This window comes from Pleurodeles waltl, chromosome 7, assembly GCF_031143425.1.
Source record: "Pleurodeles waltl isolate 20211129_DDA chromosome 7, aPleWal1.hap1.20221129, whole genome shotgun sequence".
Taxonomy (NCBI): Eukaryota; Metazoa; Chordata; class Amphibia; order Caudata; family Salamandridae; genus Pleurodeles; species Pleurodeles waltl.
This window is the reverse complement of record NC_090446.1, coordinates 425,078,997-425,094,948: the sequence shown is the minus strand read 5'-3', so window position 1 is coordinate 425,094,948 and position 15,952 is coordinate 425,078,997. Positions and strand designations below refer to the sequence as shown.

The following is a 15,952-nucleotide window of genomic DNA, read 5'->3' as shown; positions in this document are numbered from 1 at the left end:
GATATTACACTAGTACTATATAGGAAACTAATTGCCATGGGTTGGAAGTCACCAAGGAGTCCGACCACGACTGAGTGGAGGCATGATGTATTGAGATGGGCTGGGGCTGAATTACAGGTCCTGAAAGGTGAAGAGGCGAGAGGCCTACGCCAGACACCAATTGCCCCGGCCTGGGAGGAGGTGTTGATGAAGTGGAGGAAAGTAGTGATGGGGGAAGACAGTGACACCAGGGAATCGAGTTGACAGATCAGCCAGACAATTGGGATAACAGAGAAGAACCCACTACGTTATTACATAGCAAGGAGGGTGAGCTGCGGAAACATGAAGCCACTAAAAAGCAGGAGGGAGGCACAGAACACAGGAAGGACACAGAGTGTAGAGCTGGAGAATAGCAGAGTGATAATCAGGTGACCCAGCACACACGGAAGGAACGCGGGGGATTGGGTAGGGGTCAGCCACCACAGAGGCACTGATACATCACGTCACCCCAAACAGTTAGAATTATAAGAACCAAGGCACCATCACGTTTGTGTTCATGTTTATGTTAATGTTAATGTTGACTGATATCGGTCTAAGGACAGCATGTAAGGAATTGCTAGTTTAGGTACGTGGCAGGAGCCATAATATTAGAACACGCTCAAGCACAAGACAGATGGAAACAGTAAGGTGTTCTAATGATACTGAGAAACAGTAAACTAAGTACAAGCCTTAAATATATGTTAGTGGGAAACGATTTCCAGAATCTATAGTAATGGTTATGAATGACAATGCCTTGAATAACCTAACTTGTATAACAGCAAAATGTTCATAAAAAATATTTTTTTTTTAAAACAATGTGGGGGCCCCTTGGCTAGTGCCAGGGTGCCCACGCACTAAGTAACTTGGCACCTAACCTTCACCAAGTGAGGGTTAGACATATAGGTGACTTATAAGTTACTTATGTGCAGTGAAAGATGGCTGTGAAATAACGTGGTCGTTATTTCACTCAGGCTGCAGTGGCAGTCCTGTGTAAGAATTGTCTGAGCTCCCTATGGGTGGCAAAAGAAATGCTGCAGCCCATAGGGATCTCCTGAAACCCCAATACCCTGGGTACCTAGGTACCATATACAAGGGAATTATATCGGTGTAACAGTGTGCCAATGAGAATTGGTAAAATTAGTCACTAGCCTTTAGTGACAATTTTAGAAAGCAGAGAGAGCATAAACACTGAGGTTCTGGTTAGCAGAGTCTCAGTGATACAGTTAGGCACCACACAGGGAACACATATAGGCCACAAACTTATGAGCACTGGGGTCCTGACTAGCAGGATCCCAGTGACACAAATCAAACACACTGACAACAGGGTTTTCACTATGAGCACTGAGCCCTGGCTAGCAGGATCCCAGTGAGACAGTTAAAACACCCTGACATATACTCACAAACAGGCTAAAACTGGGGGTAACAAGGGTAGAAAGAGGCTACCTTCCTATACTGCTCAAACTGGCTCTTCCCTTCCCCCATCCTTGATTGATATTAATTGATGTATAGGAGTCATCCAACACTCAAAAGAGAATACAAAAAGGAAAAGACTGCCAACTGCAGCCCATCTGTGGACAAGAAGGCGTATATAATGCAGCTGTGCTCTTATCACCAGCATTTTCTGGGAGGACTTAATGCTTATAAAAGATCATCTAAACCCATCAACCTACCAATGGGTTTGCTGGTTACTTTCAGTACACCAGCCTATCCATCAATGTCAGTTTCAAGGGCAAATCTGATCAACCAACTATTACATGTTGTGATAAAGACAATTGGTATTCTTTGGCAATTAACACAGCATCAACAAATGAAGTGTTACCAGGAACAGTGGTATCAATGACTAGTGGCTCATTTATATCAGACACGAATCAACATATCAGAAAATGACTCAGTGTTATAAAGGCTAATCCTCTATAGTCTACTTAATTGAAAATAACAGGCAGATCAGCTTATAGGGAGAAACAAATTGTTTAATAGACACAAGCAGATATTTATATATTGCGTAAACATAGCATATTTTGTACTGGGAAAGCCAGCAAGCACAGTGAGGGTCCGTTCATCAGGCATTCTAAGTAAGCAAACTAAGAACTATTTACATGGATGTGATACCAAAGGAAGCAGTGTAGGAAAGTACCATCTTGCCTGGCATGTTACCCCCATATTTTACTGTATGTATGTTGTTTTAGCCCTTGTGTCACTGGAATCCTGCCAGGCAGGACCCCAGTGCTCATAGTATGTGCCCTATATGTGTTCCCTGTGTGGTGCCTAACTGTATCACTGAGGCTCTGCTAACCAGAACCTCAGTGTTTATGCTCTCTCCTCTCTGCTTTCTAAATTTGTCACTGCAGGCTAGAGACAAAATTTACCAATTCTCATTGGCACACTGGTACACCCATATAATTCCCTTGTGTTTGGTACTAAGGTACCCAGGGTATTGGGGTTCCAGGAGATCCCTATGGGCTGCAGCATTTCTTTAGCCACCCATAGGGAGCTCAGACAATTCTTACACAGGCCTGCCACTGCAGCCTGCGTGAAATAACGTCCACGTTATTTCACAGCCATTTTACACTGCACATAAGTAACTTATAAGTCACCTATATGTCTAACCTTCACCTGGTGAAGGTTGGGTGCCAAGTTACTTAGTGTGTGGGCACCCTGGCACTAGCTAAGGTGCCCCCACATCGTTCAGGGCAAATTCCCCAGACTTTGCGAGTGTGGGGACACCAGTACACATGTGCACTATACATAGGTCACTACCTATGTATAGCGTCACAATGGCAACTCCGAACATGGCCATGTAACATGTCTAAGATCATGGAATTGTCACCCCAATACCATTCTGGTATTGGGGGGACAAGTCCATGATCCCCCGGGTCTCTAGCACAGAACCCGGGTACTGCCAAACTGCCTTTCCGGGGTTTCCACTGCAGCGGCGGCCAATCCCTCAGACAGGATTCTGCCCTCCTGGGGTCTGGGCAGCCCAGTCCCAGGAAGGCAGAACAAAGGATTTCCTCAGAGAGAGGGTGTTACACCCTCTCCCTTTGGAAATAGGTGTGAAGGGCTGGGTAGGAGTAGCCTCCCCCCAGCCTCTGGAAATGCTTTGATGGGCACAGATGGTGCCAATCTCTGCATAAGCCAGTCTACACCAGTTCAGGGATCCCCCCCAGCCCTGCTCTGGAACAAAACTGGACAAAGGAAAGGGGAGTGACCACTCCCCTGACCAGTACGTCCCAGGGGAGGTGCCCAGAGCTCCTCCAGTGTGTCCCAGACCTCTGCCATCTTGGAAACGGGGTGTTGGGGGCACACTGGACTGCTCTGAGTGGCCAGTGCCAGCAGGTGACGTCAGAGACCCCCTCTGATAGGCTCTGGTAGGCAATCCTCCTTTCTTGGTAGCCAAACCTCCTTTTCTGGCTATTTAGGGTCTCTGCTTTGGGGGATTCTTCAGATAACGAATGCAAGAGCTCACCAGAGTTCCTCTGCATCTCCCTCTTAGACTTCTACCAAGAATCGACCGCTGACTGCTCCAGGACGCCTGCAACAACGCAACAAAGTAGCAAGACCACTACCAGCAACATTGTAGCGCCTAATCCTGCTGGCTTTCTCAACTGTTTCCTGGTGGTGCATACCCTGGTGGTCGCCTGCCTTCACCCCGCACCAGAAGCACAGAAGAAATCTCCTGTGGGTCAACGGAATTTTCCCCCTGCTAACACAGGCACCAAAAGACTGCATCACCGGTCCTCTGGGTCCCCTCTCATCCTGACTAGCGTCGTCCCTGGAACACAGGAACTCTATCCAAGTGACTCCCACAGTCCAGTGATCCTTCATTCCAAGTTTGGTGGAGATAAGTCCTTGCCTCCCCACGCTAGACTGCAAACCTGTGTACTGCGTGATTTGCAGCTGCTCTGGCTCCTGTGCACCCTTCCAGGATTTCCTTCATGCACATCCTAGCCTGGGTCCCCAGCACTCCGTCCTGCAGTGCTCAACCCTCCAAGTTGGCCTCCGGCGTCGTGGGAACCTCCTTTGTAACTCTGCGTGGACTCAGGTTCACAAATCTTCTAAGTGCCTGTTCGGGTACTTCTGCGGGTGCTGCCTGCTTCTGTGAGGGCTCTCTGAGTTGCTGAGCGCCCCCTCTGTCTACTCCTCCAAGGGGCGACTTCCTGGTCCCCATCAGCACCCAAAAACCTATACCGCGACCCTTGCAGCTAGCAAGGCTTGTTTGCGGTATTTCTGCGTGTCAACACCTCTGCAAGCTTCATCGCGACGTGGGACATCTTCCATCGAAAGGAGAAGTTTCTACTCCTCTTCGTTCTTGCAGAACTCCAAGCTTCTTCCATCCGGAGGCAGCTTCGTTGCACCTTCATCCGGGGTTTTCTGGGCTCCTGCCCCCCCCCCCCAGACACTATCGCGACTATTGGACGTGGTCCCCTTGCTTTGCAGGTCCTCAGGTCCAGGAATCCGTTTTCAGTGCACTGCTGGTGTTTGTTGTTCTTGCAGAATCCCCCTATCACGACTATTGTGCTTTTTGGGGTAGTAGGTGTACTTTACTCCTACTTTTCAGGGTCTTGGGGTGGGGTATCTTGGACACCCTTACTGTTTTCTCACAGTCCCAGCGACCCTCTACAAGCTCCCATAGGTCTGGGGTCCATTTGTGATTCGCATTCCACTTTTGGAGTATATGGTTTGTGTTACCCCTAGACCTATGTTCACCTATTGCATCCTATTGTAATTCTACACTGTTTGCATCACTTTTTTTTACTCTTACTTACCTGTTTTGGGTTTGTGTACATATAACTTGTGTATATTACTTACCTTCTTACTGAGGGTACTCACTCAGATACTTGTGGCATATTGTCATAAAAATAAAGTACCTTTATTTTTAGTAACTCTGTGTATTATGTTTTCTCATGATATTGTGCATATAAGTTGTATAGTAGGAGCTTTGCATGTCTCCTAGTTCAGCCTAAGCTGCTCTGCTATAGCTACCTTCTATCAGCCTAAGCTGCTAGAAACACCTCAATTCTACTAATAAGGGATAACTGGACCTGGCACAGAGCCTAAGTACCTCTGGTACCCACTACAAGCCAGGCCAGCCTCCTACAGGCAGTGATCTCAATGTATGAAAATGGATGTGGCTATAAAATAAGTTCACCCATATAACCAAGAAAAGCCCCCCCCCCCCCCCCCCCCAACAGCAAAATTAACATTACTTAAATTCATACTTACATCATCCATTTCTTCTCCAAATCCTACAGGTTTTGAAATGGCATCGGAAATCTCTTGTGCCAGCTCCTGTTGATCAGCGATATCTTGCATTAACTCATCTACTTTATCTATATCCCTAAAACAACAAATAAATTGAGGAAACTGTTAAACAGGAGTTGAGAACAAACTGCCACTAAAAAAAAAAAATGCAAAACTCTTGAAGCCTTCACTGGGAAAATATAAAAACTACATCTCATTACAGAGTCTGATTTTGAAAATAAAAATGTTAGCTGTAATCCAACTTAAGGCACACATGCACTGTTTTTACCTGTTCAACCTATATAAAAAAATAAGCAACGGCAATGCCAAAATGCCTGGCTTGATATTTTATGTTGTATATAGTAACTGTTAGCTTGAAAAAGAAGGCCCCCTTTTATATGTGTACACAGTTGTACAATTCAGTGGAATTGTAATAGCAGAATATATTTACCACTAACATTAGAATTCAAACAATACAATGGAAGTGTAAGAATTATAAAGGGAATGGAAAACAAATTAAGCTGTATATTTTAAAACTAAATAATGATAAGGTAAGCGCTTGACTAGTTTGATGGTGTAAATCTTGTACACGTACAGCAATTTAACGTCAGTAAGGTAAAAAGAGTAGTGAATGAATATAAATGTTAGGGGAAATGTATAAACTTTCAAAAAGGTATTTTAGGTAGATTTGAAGTTGTGTAAGGGTTAATTTTGTGTTCCTGTAAAGTGCATTGCGAAAAGTGTTATGCTTGGTGCCTTCTAATTTGCAAAATGCTGTGTAAATATATGAGTTGTGAAAGGTTTAAGTTATGCCAAGTATGTGATTTTGTATTAACCCCTTTTCCCAAAACTACAACTTCATGGTATGAGATAAACATGATCAAGGTGTATGTTATTTTTGGTAGGTTAGGTATGGTAGTTAAGGGATGGTAGGCAGAGGGTAAAAGTAATGATGGGTAGGTAGCTACACTTTTTGAAGGAGGCACAGTGAGGTAGGTAGGTATGATAACTGGATGTGGTAGGCAGAGATTGTAGGGTTGGTATGGTAGTTAGGGTGGGTATGCAGGAAGCTTAGATATGGAGGCAGGAATGGCAGGTACAAACCGTAGGTAGCAAAAGCAGGTATGGTCAGACTGTAAATGTTTTGGGCATGGTAGGTTGGGTATGGTAAACTGGGTATGAAAGGGTAGGCACGTGGGTGGGTAGGTATGGTATGTTAAGCAAAGTAGGACATAACAGTTGTCGTATATTACACTATTAAGGTATTTTTAGACTGCTTGCTTACAAAGCATAGTACTGAGAAGAGGTAACATTTATAGTTATAAATAAATAAAGCACATTTTTCGTATAGTAGAGTGGTTTCAACAGAGCTGGAGCTGTAAATTGTTTTGCTGGTTCCTTTCATTTCTCTGTCAAGAACGGAGGCTTCGGATTATGCATAACCTTTCTTTCAAAACAATTTGAGACTACATACCCCACGAATCCCAACATAAAGAACAGTTCACCAATGACGGCACATCCTCTCCAGGTAAAACAGTCAACATAGCTGGAGCTGTAAATTGTTTTGCTGGTTCGTTTAATATCTCTGTCCGGACCGGAGGCTACGGATTATGAATTACCTGTCTTTCAGAATATAAAGAACAGTCCACCAATGATGGCTCATCCTCTCCATGTAAAACAGCCAACAAGGAGGAGCACTTCTTTTTTTTTTTTAGGTCAAAGCCTATGTTTGGTTTTCAAGACATCTTGGGGACATTCTAAAAGCTTTGCTGGGAATGCATTTTGCCCATAGCTTACCACTGACTGTCGTTTGTAACTCACATTGGCTTGATTTCCATTTGCTGGCCTTATTTGTTTCGGGCTGTTCAGCATGAATTAGTCCCTCCCATGGAGCATAGACTGTTCAGCATCGCTCCTTGTATTCTTTCACTATTGCCCGCTTTGTGTAAACGGGCCTTAAACTATGTTCGTAGCTGGTCACATTTGCTGTGCATTCAAAGAGAGGTCCAATGTCGGGCTCTGTCTTCTAGGGAGCTTGCTGTTTACTTTTCTTTCTCTGACTTAAAAGCAAGACGATTTATGTGATAATCATGCTGGCTACTCATGCGAGAGGAAAGACTGCAGGGATTCTAGCACACAACAAAATTTAAATGTCTATAAATTAATTGTGCAAATATTTCAGAATAGATTTGAATTAGGAACACACAAATTAAACATATTTTTTTGTATTTCTGAAGTGTCAAGGAAACACATTTTTCAATACTATCAAAACAATTCAATACACTAGGTGATGCCACTTCCACACATCTTTGTGCACTGTATAGTTTTATCAGTAAAACTGTGTGGGGAAATGTAATGTTCATTTCAAATTAAAATGTGTTATCTGTAATGCCAGTGCACTACCACCCTACGCATACTCCACTCTACAAAACTCCACTGTATGACATGGTCAGTCCACTCCACAACACACTACTATGCTCTATGCTACACCACTCCATACCACTCTATGACTGCCTACTCCATTCTACTTTACAACACTCCAGTCAGTGACACTTTAATCCATTCTATGCTACACCACTCCACGCCACTCCACATCACTCCACATCACTCCTCTAAGACCCTCCTACATTCCACTCCACTCTACGCCCCTCCATTCTATGCCACTCTACATCACTACATATTACTCCACTCCAGCCCACTCCCACAACACTCTTTTCTACAAACTGTTAGCCATGATGATCAGCAGCCACACTGGTGTACAACATGGCAAGACCGTGTGCCTTTGCCAATGCTTGCTCTTCGCTGATTAGCAGTCAGATAACTGCTTTTCCTTTGGGGGTTGAATATGAGAGATGTGTCCTCAATTAGGATTATTTTGCTTCTAACAGGCTTAATGCTTCCCCTCTGCAGCACGCTCTAGTTGCCTTGCAAGCTTTTTGCTATCGAAGCGAGACAAAATCTATCACTTCTCACTGAGTCTGTGCGAGTGAGAAGCTTTGAGGCTACTCTCTCTGGGACTTTCTCTAAGGGAGGTGTTTTAATTTTCCACTCATCATCAGCACAAGCTAGGGGCCCAGGCCATGTGGTGATGCACACGCCACACTACATGGTATGCGTACTCAACTTCCGAGCAGTGCATCTTGCTGATAGGCGACACTCCCTTTCCAGCTGGACACACATGCAAGTTTAAACAATCCCAGCCTCACTCCTGTTTTGGGGCATTTTTATCTTCAAACACTGCAGTTGTGATAGGATGCATAGCTATAGTGTACCGATTCTCCGACACAGCGTATGCCCACTGTAACGAGGGCGTGGCTAGGAATAGGCACAACTTACTGTGTGAAGAGGACCAATCCAGTAAGAAGGCCTGTAATCAGTCTCACACATATACTGTTCAGTTATCTTATAAGGGGAAATATATCTGTGGTACACCTGCACACCATGGCAAGTGCTAGAGCGGAAACAGCATGAGGATATGTTGAGTGACCAGTTGGTCCTTATTCTAGATGCAAAATTTGTTGATGCATCACTTCAAAGGGCAGTGTCTACTACCCTTGAGCAGACGGATTATTCTGATGGTGACTAAACATGCTGTGAAACCACCAATGGGAGAAGGTTGGGCCCTCACATAGCCCACTAGACCTCAAGGGAATCCAGAAAACAATGAGAAAATGAAGGCCAAAGAGTCTGCGCTATCTCCTTTGACGCTTTGAACGGCTGAGCCAGGAATTTTTTTAAAAAGATGTAAACTGTCTTGGGGGGGGAGAGGGAGGGGGGGGGGCTACTGGTGATGAATTCAACCCTGACCACACCCCCAAAGAGGAGGACCAAAATCCCATGTGCAGACCTCGATGACTGGGCAGATTCCAAAAATCATGACCTGGACGATGATTAAGAAAGAACTAGGCCCCACTAGACCCTGGAGACTGGAGGTTGGTCTCAACCACCCCAGGCTAGAAGGGGTCCCTCAAAAAAGACCTCGGGGGCGAATGAACTGCAAACATGCATCACCCGGAAGATATTTATCACCTGCGTTTAGGGGAGAAGCTCCCAGTGGAAAAGGTGGCTCTGTACGTTAGCAGCAGAATTAGGAAACTTGTAGACAAGGAGGTCAAAACCTGCCTCAAAGCAGAATGTCCGAGACCTGTGCTTTGCAGGTAGGTGTGTCACTTTGTAAGGTGCAAGGTGGACACTTTCATTACAAAGTTTGGGGGAGTCAGGGAAATTCAAATCAGCCAAACCTTCTTAGCCTCGAAGAGGAAATTCTTTAAGAAATCCCAGGGTCAGGATCGAAGATTTGGGGTTTGTTTTCCAAATGAGGTGGCAGCAAAGGAGCATTTAGAGGTACAAACAATGATCCCAGTGAGCCTACAAGTAGAGAGTATCCGTTCTTTCATACTATAGGTAGCAGAGGGAAGGCTGACCGGTTTCCTCCATGAGAGGGAAAGGATAAGGGGAGATGTCTTGGTGCTGCAAACCACAAGGTGGCTCGAGTGGATCCCCCAAAGTACTGGAATCTGCTGGGGCGCCTCAAACTTCCAGAGTTACCACATACCTCCTCATAAATACGATACCTCACCTGTGTGGGTGGGCCAAAATGCAATGAGGCAACATCAACAAAAGGAGTAGCTTCAATTTTTGGACATGGGTTCAGCAACCTCCCAGGGAAACCTACCAAACCAAAGCATTTCTGTAAACTAGACACCCAGAGCAATACAGGGTGGTGTGCTTCTCGTGGATCTCATTATCTTCTTACCCACAATGCCCTGCAAACCTCAAAGTGTTTAGTAAAATCACACATTTTCCTTGCATTTCTGTGTCACATCTTCCAAAATCGGAACAAATCCACAAAATTCATACTACCCAGCATTTCCCCACTTGTACCAATAAAAATGCTGCCACACTTGGCCCGCTGGGCCCACTGCCTGTGAGAAGATTGGATCAAACTAATATCAACGGGAGCCCTCAAAAATAATTGACCTTGGTTTGAGGTGTTGTGTGGTAGGCACTAGGCCCACCCGGACAAGTGAGGCACCATTTTTATTGGGAGACTTGGGCGGAATGCTGGGTGAAAGGAAGCTTGTGGCTCCCTGCATATTCCAGAACTTCCCATCACAGAAATGTGAGGAAATGTGTGTTTTTTTTAGTTTTTTTTTTTAGTTAAAGTTGGGGTTTGCCAGGGATTCTGGGTGAAAAGAAAGGGGCGAGAGCAGCAAACGTCAGCCCACCTTCGGTACCCCTAGGTGTCTAGTTTTAAAAAAATGTACAGGGTGGCCAGATTTCCCTAGGTGCCAGTTGAGTTAGGGTCCAAAATCTAGATTGGGGAAAAAAGGGTGAGTTTTTGGTGGAAAAATGGGATGCACTCATGTTGCATTTTGGGCTGTTTCCGGTTGCAGGGTGGGCTACCAAGCTCCCAACAACCGAGGAAGGGTTGTGCCATCTTGAAAGGGGAAAGAATGTGGCACTCTGGGATGCCAAGATGAAACACATCACAGGAGCATCATCACTAAGTAGGAGGGGACCAGTAGCTAATTGACTAGTGACTGAGTGGTCCCCTCAGGGCACTTTAATGGGATAAATATAGCACCCCAGGTACTCTGACCCTCAGATCACGCATGAATTGGAGAGAGGACCGAAGGAGGACTACCCAGCTGCCCTTGGGCCCACACAAAGAGAGGCTGCAGCATCAAAAGGACTACACCTGCTGCACTTTGGGCTATGAAAGACTGGACTGTGCCTGCGGCTCCTGCCTTAGGGAAAAGTTGGTTCCCAGCCCCAAACCTACAGAAGCGACTCCAAGGATCAGTCATCTGATCTCCTGAAACCAGCTCCAGGGACAGAAGAGCTGAAGTTGCCCAAACCAACAAGGTGGTAGCCACCACATACCACTCCATTATCATCTATTGCACTTGTCCTGTAAAATTTAGATTTCGCTGCAAAAATGCTCTGGTGGGCAGGTAAATGTCCAAAGTGTCCACTCTGGGCCCCTAGACCTCTGTCCTGCCGGTATTGGCTGCCCAGGACGGAGTAGCCGAAATACCCGTTTCAAACTTTTCAGATTTTCCAAAGTTTTTGCTGGCCAACGCCTGATAATATATTCTAAAATCTGCATCAGCAGAATACTCCTGTGGATTTTGTTCATCAAGGTCTCACAGGGAGCTGATAAGTACTCTAAGGTCATGGGATCTACATGTTACAGTCGTCGGTCGCCTCCTGGGTCAGTCGGCCTTTATCAGGATCTCTTATCAATTTTATATAAATGAGTTCAATCCTAATGATTTATAGTAATATTAAGATCAGCATGACATTTACATACATACATACATTCCACTCTCTGGTAACCAAGTACTTTTTCCTGGGCTGGCTTTAAATGCCCCATTGAGGAAAAAAATTGAACCATCTTTGTTGCCGCACTTGCTTCAAAGGCAGTGACTCTCTGGTACACTGGCATGCCTTCCTTCACCCCCGCACATTGGTACATTCCATACCCCTCTTTTTATTCTTACCACAGAAATCAGGTATAAAAATACTGTATGGCAGTGATTCCCAACCTTTTGACTTCTGTGGACCACCAATTTATCATTACTGGAAGCAGAGAACCCGCACTGAATCATTATCGGAATCCCGGGACCCCCCACTGAGTAATTATTGGAAGCCAGGGAGAAAGGCCTAAACACTGTAAATAATTTGAATTGCAAAACAATACACAAAAAATATAGAACAAGCATTCCATCAAGCACATAAACAAATCAATACACATTTGATTTAATTTGCAAACTAAATTTAAAAAAATAAAATCTAATTTTAATAGGAAGGTTGGAGTTTTTCTAAATTCAATAGAAGCCACACATTGTCCATGCTATATTCTGTTTGATGCACCTGCACTGCTCTCACTAATCAATCTAAGAATACACATTTAATTTTTAGCCTCCAAATCCACATTCCTTGCCATTTACACTACGTTTTAAAAATGTTATTGTACATTTAGTGTCTTTATTTATATTCTTTATTAATCTGTTAATATTGGTTAATTTTCTAAGCCGTCACAGACCCCCAGGGGTCCTGGGACGACAGGTTGGGAACCACTGCCGTAAGGGTTTTTTCCCCTGGATAATTTTAACATAGTTACATCTTATCCCTAGCAATATCAAGAGCTCCCTTTGGAAGACTAAGCCCATCTAGATGCACTCTCATTTTGGAAAAGGGATTCAATGATGAAGCATTTACAGACAACCTCTTGGTTAGACTCCTTTTATAAAGCCCCTAAAGTTTTCTTCATAGGATAGTAATGAATATGTACTGCATCTATTGTTACCCTCACGTCTGTGCAGACAATGGGCCTTATTTAGTGTACTGTACATTTAGCCTTTTGGGAGATTGTAAGGACATCTCAAAATCTTTGCCTACCCTAGTTGTATGAAATATTAATTTCTTGGGTGTACATCTCACATGGCTCCTTTCTTAACATGTACCAGTAGGTTCCTTTCTATCTTAAGTTTTTAAAGGGAAGGGGTGGCGTGGCCAAACAAGATGGCTGGTGGGACGCGCTTCTAGGAAGCTCCTAGATTCAGCGGATAATCCTGCCGAATCCTGACGGGCCTGCCCCGCTAGACGAGCGGCCTGGGTGTGCTACGGTGCACAGTGAACTACCCATTTATCTATGGGGCCCGAGAAGCTGGCCCTGGTCTCCGGCTGAGGAGGCAACTGTCTGTGACCGCGTATGGGTCGACTGGCAGATCGGCCCACAAGTGCTGCGGTGGGCCTCCCAGTGGCGCGGCTGTGTGCTGCTAGGGGGTGGGGTTCATGGGGGCGAGTGCACTCAAGGGTCTGAATGGAGAGCGTTGCTGTCCCGGTGGCGCTGGGGTGACGGAGCGGCATGCTTGGGCCTCAGCCACAGAATGTCTTCCTGACCACAAACAGGCTCAGAGGAGGAGGCCAGTAAGCGTAATGAGGGCTCAACAGTTGGAATTGTGCCCCGCCCCTTCGCTGTGGTGGGTACGCGAGTGGGCAATGATAAACTGGATTATCAGAGCCGAAGACCTCTAGATACCGATAAGTGTGTAAGGATGTAGGAGACTGCCGGTGGGCACTGCTGATAGACTGATTCTGCAGCCCTAGTGCAGAGAGGCTTGCTGGACCTTTGGAGCACGCAGAAGGTCCCTTTGACTGTACTACCCTGAATGACCGGAACACGCAGCTAGTGACATGTTGCGTGGAGCACATGTCCTCCTGGGGTGGGCCCTTGGACATATCCATCCTACCATTGATTCTATATATTGTGGGGGGTCCACACCATCACACCACTGAGGACATCAGACAATGGATTTTCACCTGTTATATTGTGAGGTATGAACTGACCAAAAGAACACTTTTGCTCACTCCTGGATAGTAGTGGCCTCAGAGGGTGATGCTTGCGGAGCACTGAAAGTGAATCCCATGCGGGGGAGAACAGAGAGACCACCGCCGCTACCCCACCCCACCCCACCGGTTGGCACCCTGAGGGGAAGAAACAAGCAGGTTGTTCCCTCCCACAGGAATAGCATGGAACATTATACAGTGGCTACCCCTCTGCTGCAACGTTGGACACGTCAGACTGGACAGAGGGAAGATCAGGGTGCAGTGAAGAACCTTCCTGTATGGAATTACTTGCAGCCACATAGGTCTCCAGGCCAGCTCTCGAAAGGAAAATAGAGTCAGTGGCCCTGGAGGTCAATCTCCTCGGGTCAGACATTAGAAAGGTTTTGGAAAAAGTCAAAGTGGCAGAGGGCTTCATTGTGGAACTTCAAATGGAGGTCGATACCCTGCACTAGCAGTTGGCACAGGTCACCTAAACATCTGGGACACTGGAGGCAAGAGTCGAGGATGCTGAAGGTAGATCACAGCAGAATAATTTTCACCTCCATGGGTTCCCAGAGAGAGCGGAGGGTGGCTCTGAGGAGGCCTTCGTGGAGCACTGGATCAGGGACGTATTTACCCCAGCGGGACTGTCCACCAAGTTCATGGGTGCTAGTGGCCCCTCCGAAGCCTGGGGCACCAACCCAGGCCATTATAGTTCAAATTCTGAATTATAGGGATCAAGACTGCATCCTAAGGGCAGCCCGGGAAACCAACAATGCAGTTTTTGAAAATCTCAAGATTTCTATCAATCCGAATTATACTAACAAAATGTATAACTCTAGCAAGAACGTCCTGGAGGTGAAGGCCAAACTCCGATCTATGGGTGTGCGGTCTATGCTGTTATACCCGGCATACCTGAGGGTCATTTCTGGGGGTAAGTGCCATTTCACTGATCACCTGGATGTTTGGCGCTGGCTCAAGATGTGGGACAAAGTAAGAACCAGCAGGCCAGGTCAGGCCCAGTCCGGGCCAGAGAACACAAGAGGATCCTGCAGTACAAAATGGAGATTGCATGACTCTGCAGGGGCGCATACTTCATTGGGGCCTGAGGGGGAAGGTTCCTCCAGTATTGAGATACAGAAGGATGTCACAATGGCAGCAGTCACCGTCAATTCAATGTCAGCTTTAGATAAACAAATGAAGGAGCCGGAATCGGGGATGGACGCAGGAAAGCTTTTCGTCTCTCCCAGGATGAATCATTACGGTAACTGTCTGTACATTCTGAATGATTTAAATTGTGGGGGGGGGGGGGGGGGTGCGGGTGAGAATGTACCCTTGAGGAGGCTGCTGTGGGCAATAGACGAGGCCCTGCAGTGGGGCATGCATTAAAAGGTTCTTTGGATCGCACTAGGTGCTGCAGTTCTCTTCTATTATAGAGTACATAAAGACTGAAGTGCAGACACAGTACCTATTATCTACAGGGGGAGGGTTGCTAACTCCACCATGGCGGTAGGCCTTGTTCTAGGGGTTAGGCTTCAGGTCTTGGCAGCATATGTGTATGTGGATTTGCAGTATGTGTTGTTTTTCCTTTTATACTGTTTCTCCGGGGAAGGAATGGTGGTTGGGGGGGAATTCCTACTGTGTAATTTTGACATGCTAAATGTTTTACTTGTTTTTCTCTTCCTCAATGGGGGAGGCGGGTTGTTGGATGATTATCCTAGCTATTAATGTCCTGGGAGGAGGATTGTTCAGTTTTTATTACAGTGCAAAGAGATGCATTGAATTTAGGGATGGGTCTGCAGAGACTTTACCCACATGCACAGTTAGATGTGGGGAGAGGACTGCAGGTGGAGAGGGGTGTGCAACGATTACATGGCTAAGCACATAAATATGTGAACGTGGAACGTAAAGGGGCTAATTAATTATTCTACACATTACAGGGTACATGCATTCCTTCTAAGACATAAGATACAGATCACCTGTTTAGAAGAAACACACTTAATGGACAATGAATACTAGAAACTCGCTAAGAAGTGGCAGGGTCAATTGTTCTCCGCGTCATACTCTTATGCATGGGGCATTGCTGTGTGGGTGGCGCTGGGCGTCCCATTTAAGCACACCTATAGTGAGACGGATGTAGAGGGACGGTATCTGCTCCTCCAGGGTACACTGGATGGGGAACCCATTACTACCCTAAATACTTATGCACCCAACAATGATGACTGTTTTTATAATATTCTGGATGTGAGAGAAATTGGCATGGGGTCTCCCATCATTTGGGCGGGAGACTTCAACTGCATTATGGACGGGGAAAGGGATCGTCACCCTTCTCCCCACAAGACAGGGCACTAAGCCA

At 45.8% G+C, this 15,952-nt stretch overlaps 1 protein-coding gene across 1 annotated transcript in view; it reads right to left on the bottom strand.

The window, feature by feature from the left end:
- CHMP4B (charged multivesicular body protein 4B) overlaps positions 1-15,952 on the bottom strand; it is a 269,231-nt gene that overhangs the window by 162,569 nt on the left and 90,710 nt on the right. The window contains exon 3 of the mRNA XM_069243935.1: positions 5,242-5,356. Coding sequence (XP_069100036.1) covers positions 5,242-5,356 — 115 coding nt within the window. The remainder of the gene's footprint in view (positions 1-5,241; positions 5,357-15,952) is intronic.